Raw genomic sequence first — 12,462 nt, 5'->3', positions numbered from 1 at the left:
TCACAGGGGGCTGCTGGTTTCCCTGGTGCTCGTGGTCTACCTGGTCCCCCTGGTAATAATGTAAGTTGTCTTATGCCCCTTTTATTCTAACTTTGGGAATATATTTCTACATATATTAATATAATAAAATATATTATGCAAAAACTTTCTGATTAAGATGTTTGGACTTAGGGGGGAAAAAAATCTGCAAAAGGAGTTTACTCTCCTTATTATATGGAATAGCAATTTATTCACTTAACTTACTGTCTTGATGAACCTTCTATCATGGTTTTCTTTCCAAAGACAGACTTAGTGGAGTCCTTCTCCTGTCTTCTCTCTTGCTCTTTTATGATGCAAGAAATACTCAACATTCATCTTGAACTGGTATTCAGTTTCAAAGCGGTGTCTCAGATTTTTTTTAGGTACCTATAGAATGAAATGGCATAACATTGACTTATTTTGGGATTAACTGAAATCATTCTTAAGGCAAAGTGTCTCTTATGCTATGGCTTCATTTGAAGTTTAATCTACCAGTGTGCAGTGTCCTATTACAAAAATACATCCTGATGCATCAGCTAATTCCACAATTTTATACAATATCTGTTTGTGAAGAAAAGCTGTTTCATAATATCGTTGCATGTTCAATGTGCACCTACTTTTGACTTGCACAGTAAAAAGTCTGACTTTTGATTCTTTAAAAATTAGGAAAATATAAAGAATATAAATGCATTTGCCCATTTTAAAAGTAAAGTTTTATACTTTATACTTTTATAATTGCATAAACAGATTTTTTTTTCTGTCATAGTTACAGACAGAAAACTTGCATATTGCTGAATAAAAAGAATAAAAAGAATAAAAAGAATAAAAAGAAAAAGTAAGGATTTTATTCAAGCTATCATTCAAGTCATTGCAATTTTTTCCATTGATTGGCTCAGCTAAAATTTTAATGAAAGTAATTTCATCCTGTAAATGTCCAAGACACTACGTTAAAGGTAACTGGCAGCAGTGATTTAAGAAAGCAGAAGGATCTGCTACTCTTTCCAATTTCTGTGGCAGAGCTGTGGGTAAGGAACACGTATCCTGTGTTGGATGCAGTGCAGCCACTGGGTATCCAAAATGTGCAGGTATTACACTGTGCAAACTGTGTGTTCAGACAGCAGGGATAAAAAATATCAGCTTTGAAAGTGATACATGAAAGGATTCTCTTACAACACCAGATCAGATTTGGGTGCACAGAGGCTGGACCCTAAATCTGCCTTCAGGCAATGACTCAGGTCTGGCTGACTTTCCCAAGAGCAGTGCCAGTTCATGTGTGTGGCTGTTACAGATAACTCAGCTCACACTTTTTTAATATTCTTTTTAGGGTAGTCCAGGTCCCCCTGGTAATGCAGGGCCTGCAGGCAAGGATGGGCCTCCTGGACCCCCTGGTAGTGCTGGTTCTCCTGGCGGTCCAGGACCTGCTGGAATCAGAGGTGAGCCCGGCGCACCAGGGGAAAAAGGGCCACCAGGAGCACGAGGAGAGCGGGTAAGTACACCTTCAGCCAGGGACCATTACACCTGCAGACCGGGATTATGCCTGTCAAGGGTAAGCAACCACCTGTGGAATGTTAAGGATGCTTGAATTGATTGGTGTGACCTTTTCTTAACCAGGGGGCACCAGGAGAACCAGGTCCTCAAGGCATCGTTGGCGGCCGGGGTAACACAGGTTTGCCAGGGCTGCGTGGCCCGAGTGGTCCGCCTGGTATGGCAGGAGCCAAGGTGAGAGCCATTCACTGCAGGGATACAAAAAATAATTGAGTGTGTCAAAGGGAGAGGGTAGGAGGGGTGTTTAATGCTATTTAGTCCAGAGACAACAGAATTTACATTATTTGTGCTTACGTCCTTACAAATGTGTGATGTGAAGTTGTCTTTTATCCCTGTTACCAAAGAGTCCCATATCAGATTATCTAGAAGTATAGAAGATGCTTCACACACTTAAGGAGAGTCGAGGAAGAGGCTATAAACTCTCCTTAGTACAAGATCTGAGTCACACTCTCACAAGTTGTGAGATAGATAGATAGATACAAGTTGTGTATCTTTGCTTCACTGTCGATATGTTTCTTGCTTAAATATTATGACTCAAATAGAAAAATACTTTCACCTCCCTTCAGAAAAGCTGGTATGAGACTTGGTTTATATTTTATCACTAATACATGATATAGACCAGCTTTTCAATTTAACTACTTTGACTATTGTTTTTGGGCACATAAGACATACCCATTTATTATTTCCCAGCTAACAAAAATCATTCCTTGAGCTCAATGGCATTGCATGAATATTACCAGCAATGAAAAGAAACCATTTGGCCCAAGTTTTTGTACTCTCCTTACCACAATCTCCCAAACCACACTGCCCAATCATTTTATTAGGTGGCCTTAAAAGTTGCTACATAATTAATCAGATGTATAATACACTGGTACTCCATAAGTACATTATCTGCAAAAAAATCCTTTCCCTCTTTTTTCAGGGTGAAGATGGCAGACCAGGCACTAATGGTGTCCCAGGAGAACGTGGTGCCCCCGGTCCCCAAGGTCCTATTGGACAAAGAGGCTTACCTGGAGAGCCTGGCAGAGATGTGAGTGGATGTGATTCTTTCCTGCTAGCTTATGGGTTACTAAAGGGAGACTCTGGGAGGATATAAGCTTTAAGGTTCACAAAGCCTCCCTCAAGTGCCTGATGCACAGGGGCCTGGGCTCATTACACTCTCATGTAAGGTGACATAGCCTACTGTCTCTGCCATCCCCTTCACTGCCTGTGGATATCATCTGCCTCACTTGGAACTGAACAAGAGACTGCACTGCCTGTGTGCCTACAAAATAATGCAGGTCTTACAGATGTTTTAGGGACCACTCCATCTCCAGGAACTCTTCCTGCTGGAAAACTCCTTCTTTGCTGAGCATTATTTAATCTTACTGGGAAACAAGCTGTTTCATCCTGCAGTTTATGAACAAACTGTACCCCTCTCTTTTGCAGGGTAACCCTGGCTCCGATGGCTTGCCTGGACGTGACGGATCCCCAGGAGGCAAAGTAAGAAATCCCCAATATCCTTAGATTTCCAAATAAATGACACATGAGATACATGACAACATGCACAGTTCTCTGCTGTCTAATTTGTTCCTTGAACCTCTTATGCTCAATTGAAAACACTGATTGTGTTGAGTTCTGTAAAAGGTGACATTTATTATCCTGTCTACAGGGTGACCGTGGTGAAAATGGCTCTCCTGGCCCTCCAGGTCCCCCTGGTCACCCTGGACCTGCAGGTAATGTTGGTGCACCTGGAAAAGCTGGTGAAAGAGGATTTCAGGTAAGACCAAAGTAAATAGCTTACTGCTTATTTACTTACCTTTCCTATGCAAGGTCCCTTTCATGCAGTAATAAAGAGGAAACTTTGAAGAGTCATACATTTGTTACTGTTGTAGTTTCTTGGCATTGAGGACCTCTTCTATAACAATATCGAGGGGAAAGACATCTCAGTTTACGTTCCTGATAACTATAGAAATTAAGCTCAAAATTCTTGTACTCCATAGGATGCCAAAAAGCACATCATCCCACCACGCCCTGTCGTGATTTCCATCCCATCTGGTGTCCTTGCAGCACATGTAATGTTATTTATTTAAATTAAGGGAGTAACTTTGGAAGTCTTCAAGCTATTTCTCACAAGTACTGACACCAGCACAGCCTGAGCACTGAGCACCTCACAAAGTGAAGAAGGGTTCTGGTGCCTACAAGCAGCTGAGTAAGGCTGGCATTGGTAGAAAAGGGATCTGGCCATGATTCTTGCTGATTATAGTGTGTGTGTGTGTAGTTTCCCCTTGTTTCTGAACAGCTGCTGGCTTTGAATATTCTGCTCATCTGGAAATAAAAAGGTGGTCTAGGCATCTCCAAGTGATCCATACCATCTTATTCTTATCATGTCACAGGGTCCACCTGGCCCTCCGGGCTCTACTGGTCCTGCTGGTGCTCGTGGTCCTGCTGTAAGTCATATTTCAAGTATTTGTGATATCATCCATTCATTATTTCCTGTTATTTTGGCATTGCTCTTATCTCCTTATATCTCCCTCTTACTGCAAATCTACTCTTATAGGGTCCTCAAGGGCCTCGTGGTGATAAAGGTGAAACTGGTGAACGAGGCAGCAACGGCATAAAGGGTCATAGAGGCTTTCCTGGTACCCCTGGTCTACCTGGTCCTCCTGTGAGTATTTTGTATTGACTTGGAAACTACAGCTGTTCTTGGCTTCTGTGCTTTAGGTCCGAGGTGCCTAGTTAGCCTCAACCAATTTACTGAGGGAAGAACATTCTAACGAACCTGTGTAATTTGATTGTCAAATGTGTTCAGAAGTCCAGATTCTCTGAATGAACCTGAAATAAGCATTAAAAGAAAACTGGAAGAAGCCGCTAGGATCTGAAGCTGGATTTACTATAATCCCTTTCAATAAACATTTCGTAATTTATTTATATAGGCTTTTCTTGATTAAATTAGAAAAGGTAGAAGTATGGGTTGAAATATCTATGTCTATTAGAAATCCATCCTAGGCAGACAATTAAAGCTAGTCAGAATCCAAATACCTTTCTTCTGTCGTGTATCTTTTATAGTAAGTAATATTAGGGTAAAATGGGCATGAAATTGTAAACTACTGAATTGTAAACATGCATTACCAATTTGAGCCATTCTTGATAGCTGGAAGAATGGATGAGCAGGAACAGAAAGGCATTCCCTGGATATTTATGACAGATAAAAGTTTAAAGAGGGATTTATACCCAAGAAAATTGTTAATAGCATTCATCACACGAGGGAGAATCAAGAAACCAAAACTCACTCAATACCCACCTACTTAACAACACAATATAATCCATTCTCTAATGTATGAGTAAAAATAAAATCTGATAAATTCTCATTTACACTATGACTGCAAGATGTTCAATAATTATTAAGCAAATGGCTGAGTTCTTTGTGATGCATACATAGAGCAAATTTTAAATGCTTTTGAAAACAGGAGTTTTTGTCAAATTATTTACAATATTTCACTGGTAATCCGATTAAAACTGCAGCATTTTGAACTCATAACTACATATTCTTGTTTATACAAGATTTCATCCAAAGCACACTGGTGTCAGTTGGCTTTCTTGCATTTTGGATATCACATCACTAGTATGTTTTCTGATAGAGAACATCTGAGGTTTTTTTCTGGTAAAGGAGTGTCAACCATTCTCTCTCATACCCAACACAGTCTTTTTACAAGGATGTGCTTCATATAATCTTAAAGATGTTTTCAGTGTCTTTATTTAAAGTATGTAAGTTGTAAGGTATATCCAGCTAGGTGCAAAATGCAGGATGTGTATGACTGTCTTGTCTTTTCTCCTTAGGGTCCCCTGGGTCCACAAGGTGCAATTGGAAGTCCAGGAGCTTCAGGTGCAAGGGTAAGAAAAGCATTACCTAGCCTAACTGCAAGGAAAATTCAGGTTGTTTCATTTATATATATAAATGTATATATATATGTATATATATACATATATATATATATATATATACACTTTCATAATATGAATTTTAATTGGCCATCTTAACAGACATCAGCTGAAGAAAGAGAAAACACCTGAGAAATTTTACAGTACTTCTGAATTTGGTATTACCTGATAAACAACTTTGACCACATTGTGTTCCTCATCGTTCTAGGGTCCCCCAGGACCAGCTGGACCACCTGGAAAAGATGGTACAAGTGGATACCCAGGCCCAATTGGTCCTCCTGGCCCCCGTGGTAACAGAGGCGAAAGCGGCCCTGCCGTAAGTAAACGCTGCACACTCACACAGACAAACATTTAGGGAATATTCGAGAAACATAGAGTGTTCTCCTCTTCAAATATTTCCCTCAGAAATCCTGTATTTCATGGACAGAGTTTGTGATAGGAGGTATCTAGCTATCACTGCTAAATCCGAAAAATATAAAGCTCATTTGTAGTTTAGTGTAACTGTTGGTGCACTGGGCATTGTGTCACTTGGATGATCATTGATTTTTCCACGTACAGCAAGATCTCCACTGTGGAGCACAGACTCCCTTTGTCTCTTGGAAGCTATGAAATGGATTTTCTAGACTCATCTAGAGTGACCAGAGCTGTGAAGGTCACCGTCACAGTCATCTGCGAAACCTAAAAGTGGCCATTCTCTGGATTTTGGTAGAAAGGGTTCCTTCTCCTTCTGACAGCCCAGACTAAAGGACAGTCACAGCTTGACAAAATGAGGGGAGAAAAATTCCAATCTTAAGAAAATACAGGCCTGGAAAATCTAACAGACATTAAACACCTGTTTAATTAATGAATTACTAAATTAAATGCCTATTAGAGAATTCTCATTTTTTTAGGATTAGGGCAGACTTTTACTTTTAACCTGTGATCTTTACTCTGGGATTCATTATATTCATTATATTTTTCAGGGTCCACCAGGTCAGCCTGGTCTTCCTGGTCCTTCTGGTCCTCCTGGTCCATGCTGTGGTGGTGGTGTGGCTGCCCTGGGTGCTGGTGAGAAAGGTCCAGTGGGCTATGGGTATGAATATCGAGATGAGCCAAAAGAAAACGACATCAATCTGGGTGACATCATATCTACAATGAAATCAATTAACAACCAGATCGAAAACATCATTAGCCCTGATGGGTCACGGAAAAATCCAGCTCGCAACTGCAGAGATCTGAAATTCTGCCACCCCGAGCTCAAGAGTGGTACGTTTAGATTTTATTTTCACCAGTGGTAGCAGGTCTTGGGTGTTGGTTGTTGTGGGGGTTTTTTTAACCTGAATATTTAAATGTAGAGATCTGCTATAAAAATTTGGGTTTTTTTAAAGCAAATATCATGATAAAGATGATAAACATAAAAATAATTGTAAACTTTAAGTAACTATGCATTTAAACAGTACGTGCACTGATTTCAACTATATTCCTTACATCTTTATAAGTGAACATATGTTTAAATAATTTTAGGGGGAAAAAAAAAAGCAGAAGTGTAAGTTCTATATTTATTTCAAATGTCAGTCCCATTACAATATTCACATGAACCCAGTATATTTTTATATCACCTTATTTTCTGTGGCATCTCTTCAATCAAAATTAATATGGTTCCTAATGTTGCTCAGGAACCTGGCATAGAAATAAGCTTTACCATCATGCAGTCAGATTTTTCTCCAAATATATTAAACTCCTTAACATTTTTTTTTTTTTTATACCTCCAGGGGAGTACTGGATTGATCCAAACCAGGGCTGCAAGATGGATGCTATTAAAGTCTACTGCAATATGGAAACTGGTGAGACATGCCTCAACGCTAACCCTGGGACTGTGCCACGGAAGAACTGGTGGACCGGCGAAAACAGTGGAAAGAAACACGTTTGGTTTGGAGAATCCATGAATGGAGGCTTCCAGGTGAGAAATAACCACGGTGAACAGCCCGTATGGCACATCACAACCTACTAAAAAAAATAAGAGGGTGAAATAATCGCGGTGTAGGCTGCCCTTAGATGTGACTGAACGCTGTTGTGTGTGTGTGCTACTCTGCAGTTCAGCTACGGGGATCCTGAGCTTCCCGAGGATGTCTCAGAAGTTCAGCTGGCCTTCCTCCGTATCCTCTCCAGCCGTGCCTCCCAGAACATCACCTACCACTGCAAGAACAGCATCGCCTACATGGATGAAGCCAGTGGAAATGTTAAAAAGGCTCTGAAACTGATGAGCTCCACAGAGAGTGAGATCAAGGCAGAAGGAAACAGCAAATTCACATACGCTGTTCTTGAAGATGGCTGCACTGTAAGTAAACAGGAGTTTAGTGCTGTAGTTTGATGAATAACGTAGATAAATGGAGAGAGCTTTGCATGGCCTGGGCAAGGAAAGAGCACAGCTGCCCCTAATAGGGGAAACAGATTCTATACACCAGAAGTTTCATTCCTGAAGCAACTGTAGAAAGGGAGGTGCACTTCCATTTAAATCTTTGCTTTGCATGTGTCTCCTTGTTTCTGAGTCAACACAGTGAAGTCACAGTCAACAAGTTTTGATCCATCCCATATCAGCTCTAAAACTAGACAGACCAACAAATCAAGGCTAGCTGATTGAAGCAATGGGCTGTGATTATGGGAGGGGGCAAACGTGGTTATTTTGCAGACCCAGTATTGCTTCCCCCTGCCTCCCTTGCTGCAGCAGAAAGCACTGGGGCAGTAACATCCCTGAGCATGCTGGTCTATCGGCATCTGCAGCCTTTCCAGTACTACTACTGTCCACAGTTTCTCCCTGCTCGTGTTTAAGATCCCAAAGGCACAACAAACACTGCATGTTAAATTTGCCATTTAAGGATGTGTGACCATATCTAATCTGCAAACACTTCACAGCCATTTCTTTAACACCAACATGAAGAGTTCCCTCATCACCGCTGATGCTCTACTGAGGCCAAAACCACTTTTACAAACAGAGTGGTCATTTGTACCATCTCTCAGCGTGCAGAGCACATTTCAGTCCAAAGTCAGGGTGCTAGAACCACTCCAGGGCACTTTACTGTCCCTCAGGGTTCTATCCCTTTTGAGCCACAAGCCCTCACACAAACAGCCCACAAATGAAGGATGTCTTGTCCACACGTTCATTGCCACAGAGACTGCGACCAGTTTACATGAGGTTGAAAGGGGTACTTCGGTATGGAAATGGAAAGCAGAAAATCTGATAGATGATAAACTGTGGGATGACTTTCACATAGCCTAGCACTCATTTCTCTAACATTTTTTTTTTCCCTTTTCTTTTTGACTTCACAGAAACACACCGGTGAATGGGGTAAAACAGTCTTTGAATACAGGACGCGCAAGACGGTGAGGTTGCCCGTGGTTGATATTGCACCCATAGATATTGGTGGTCCCGATCAGGAATTTGGTGTGGACATTGGCCCAGTCTGCTTCTTATAAATCAAAGATCCTGCTCTTTCTGAAACCCCAGCAAACAGATTCACACTCCAACCATGCTCCTTCGTTTAAGCCTTGTCAGCTAGTACAGGTGACCATCTGTATCCCAGTTATTTATTAACAAAATTTCTGGGGGAAAAAAATCAATTTGATATCAAGGGTTTTTTTTTTTTTTTTTTTGCTATTACACAAAATACAGTAAAAATGCTTTTTTGCTCTATTTTTTTTTACCAAATTCCATCTTCAAAACATGTCTCCTTGGTGCTATAATACAACTTCAACACTTATAAAACAACACTGTGTTCTATTAGTTGAATGTTAGCCAATTTACAAAGCACTGATTGCTCCCAGTACCAAAGTTTACCCCTCTTTCCAAGATGCAGTCCATAAAGCTAGAAAGGCCTCCCTGTTTCAACTACCTCAACATGGACAGAAACTGGGATGTGTCTGAGTCAAACCAAAAATCAATCAAATCAATCAAAACACATTGGACCCAGTGTCAATGCCATGGAATGATCTGGCACAAAAACATCTATTTCTGTACTGATTAGCTGTGAAAAGTACAGTGTATTTTAAAAATTTAATAATACCTTAATGTCAGTAGTCACCATAATTTTATTGTTGGATTGTATTCTGTTGTCAAAGGTGCTTCTCTACTTTCCTGTCATTGCTGGTCAAGACCACTAAAATTAGGGAAGTGTAAAAGACTAATATGATGGTGCTAGTGTATTTTTCACTCCTAACTCTGCAAGTCAGGGTTATTGACTTGCTTAAAAACCAAAAAATGTAAAAGATATAAAGAATTGTAAATGTCTCCTGTCAAAGATAGCCATTGGCATGTCACAGTCGAGAACTTTCTCCCTTCACTCTGTAAAAGTCAATAAAGATGCAAAATTGTGAATTTCTTCTGTCACGTTAACACATTTATAGTGTTGAAGGTTAACCATCTTTGTAAGCTTTTATATGGTTGTTGGTCTATTCCTTACAGAGACACATAATAAAATATCTTAATAAAACTCCTTGTTGTTTCATAAAACTGACTATCTCTTTTTTTAAACTTTACTTATTTGTATCTCTTTGTTCAAGCAAACTAACAAGGCAGGACACAACTCTGGTACCACTTCAGCTGATTTTTCAAAGATAATTTTTTGAAGAAAACCGTGGTAATCTTAAGGGATGCAGTTTATGGCACACTAATAGGAAATTTTCTTTCTTACTTTTCCTACTCCTCTCCATCCAGTGACTCCTTTTTGCAAGCCTGGTGAGCTTCTCTATTTGCACAGACACAGCTCTGACAACAAAGTCCAAAACAGGGCCCAAGGCAGGTCAGTTTGGAGAAAATATAACCTTCCCTCCAACAAAAACCCTGCCCCATTCTAAATAAATCTAAATAAAGGCTTCCGGCCTTTCAGATGGCAGCGTAAATAAATGGCCCACATCATTACTACACAGCCATGCATTGCTCCACAGCCCAGGATCATTAAGGACCCTCTAAAACAAGGTCAAACAAAAATTAAGCATTAAAAAAATTTAAAAAAAAAATCAGGTTCTTAAAAGTTCTCATTGACAATTATAGGTTATGCATCCTCTGAGAATACACTCTACTCTGACCAAACAGAAAAAGATTAGCAGAAAAATGCTGGTTTTTAAGAAATCTCACCCGATTTGAGGCTAAGGCAAGTCACTGCCCTGCTCTGGCATTACAGAATTTGGACATGGCATACAGAACAAAAATAGTGAGGGCCTGGGAAGACCCTCGCAGCACAAGTGCAGAATAAACACAGGCACAACGGTATTTAATGGTACTAAAATAATAGTGCCAACAACTCATAAAAAATATTGGCTCTTTCAAGAAACCTCCTCATTTGATGGTGAAAATCAAATACTGTTTATGGAAGATGAGAATTCCACGTGTGTAATATTATTACATGTATGTAATACTATTAATCTGACATAAATTATATTGAATTAGCTGACTGAAACTGAATTTTTGTGAAAGCAGCTGGTAAAAATGCTGGCTGCTGAAAAAATGCATTGGAAACACCTGTTCTCACTCTCTACAAAAAATACCCTTCATTATCCCCATTGCTACTGGGGCTGATGGATGGCTGGGAACAATTACTCAACCTTAAAAATGAAGTTTTGGGGGCTATTTTCTAAAGCACACATTTAGTCAAGTCTTTCATTAATAATTTCTTCTAATGAAAGGTGATTACCAAAACATTTGTAGAAAACACAAAGAAATAACCAAGAAGACCAACATGAAATAATTTATTTGATCCAAAATCATTGGGTTTTTTTTTTTCAGAGGGTCACCCATCAAGCTACTACGACCCTCATACATCTGTACTTTTATATCACCACATTACTCTTTGGGGAAAACAAGAAAAAAAAAAAAAAACAACAATAACAAAACTCACAAACCCAAAACCAAACCAAACCACCACTACCCCCTTTCTCCCCACCAAAAATAATAAAATTAAAAATAAACCAAAAACAGAACAAAAAACCAGACAAACATGCAAACAAACTAAACCCTGTCTCAAAGGTTTGCCTGACTCATACCAAGAGCTCAAGACATCACTAATTTAGGTTTTAATATGCATTGAAACTTCACCCTTCCAATTACTCACAGGCAATCACCTAAAGGTGCAGCTCTTTTGCAGGGGACAGAGCTGGTGAAGATGGACTTGTTGGCAAGGGGACTATTTCTTTATGGAAATGATGTTTAAAACACTCCAAAGCTTGACAGAAATCGACCGAATTGTTCTCCAACAGAAAAAATTTGTTATCTAATTAGACCCTAATTATAAACAAATTATAAACACCTGTGACTCTCTCACTCCTCTTTTTTGGCTTGTGGAAAAAGCAGATTTCTTCTCTTGTTCCTAAAGATATTATCCAATAATCACCTCACAGGAATGAGCAACAACTTCACAAGAAAAATGGTCTCTTGTAGCAAAGTTTTCCCTATGTGACCACACATGCTCTCCTGGGGCAGGCTGGGCAGGGGTTAAAACAGGTGATTCTCAGCTGCAATCCATCATATTCTTCAGGTTTCTCACGGTCTTTATTTGATACTTTAACAACCATTACCTCTGATTTTAAGGGGAGCTAAATTTCTGAATAGCAGAACAGCAGGTCAAACAGGATAAATCCAGTCTGAATTTTAAGCAATGGACCCAACTCCATGATACCCACGTAGCAATTCTGCTCGAGCACCCTTTGTGGGTGTTCTGAACTCCCCAGAATGGGCTTGAAATCACAACGAAACAAAATCTTTAAACTCGCTGCAAGGAGTTTAAAGGGACACAATAATCTAAAAATTGAAATTATGTATTTTTTCTAACTTCAACACACAGGTTGGCCAGCTGGGTCTATGGGTCCCCAATTTTTTTTTTGGCATTTCAATTTTAGCTTTTGAACTGCTGGTTTAGTTTTACATTTTTGTCATGATTTTTTGAACAATAATACCATCCTAGTCTAATGCTATCCTTTTTACCCTTTTTTTCATGCAGTATTTGCACA

General features: G+C 39.7%; 1 protein-coding gene across 1 annotated transcript in view; it reads left to right on the top strand.

Moving 5' to 3' along the window:
• COL3A1 (collagen type III alpha 1 chain) overlaps window positions 1-9,970 on the top strand; it is a 50,244-nt gene extending 40,274 nt beyond the window's left edge. The window contains exons 38-51 of the mRNA XM_027884438.1: window positions 7-60; window positions 1,343-1,504; window positions 1,630-1,737; window positions 2,486-2,593; window positions 2,992-3,045; window positions 3,215-3,322; window positions 3,939-3,992; window positions 4,103-4,210; window positions 5,383-5,436; window positions 5,693-5,800; window positions 6,447-6,729; window positions 7,236-7,423; window positions 7,559-7,801; window positions 8,791-9,970. Of these exons, the coding sequence (XP_027740239.1) occupies window positions 7-60; window positions 1,343-1,504; window positions 1,630-1,737; window positions 2,486-2,593; window positions 2,992-3,045; window positions 3,215-3,322; window positions 3,939-3,992; window positions 4,103-4,210; window positions 5,383-5,436; window positions 5,693-5,800; window positions 6,447-6,729; window positions 7,236-7,423; window positions 7,559-7,801; window positions 8,791-8,937 (1,779 nt within the window). The 3' untranslated portion in view covers window positions 8,938-9,970. The remainder of the gene's footprint in view (window positions 1-6; window positions 61-1,342; window positions 1,505-1,629; window positions 1,738-2,485; window positions 2,594-2,991; window positions 3,046-3,214; window positions 3,323-3,938; window positions 3,993-4,102; window positions 4,211-5,382; window positions 5,437-5,692; window positions 5,801-6,446; window positions 6,730-7,235; window positions 7,424-7,558; window positions 7,802-8,790) is intronic.
• Window positions 9,971-12,462: the final 2,492 nt, after the last annotated feature.

This window comes from Empidonax traillii, unplaced genomic scaffold, assembly GCF_003031625.1.
Source record: "Empidonax traillii isolate 1590-97213 ecotype Southwest subspecies unplaced genomic scaffold, ASM303162v1 scaffold145:size929809, whole genome shotgun sequence".
NCBI lineage: Eukaryota > Metazoa > Chordata > Aves > Passeriformes > Tyrannidae > Empidonax > Empidonax traillii.
This window is presented reverse-complemented; position numbering and strand designations above follow the sequence as displayed.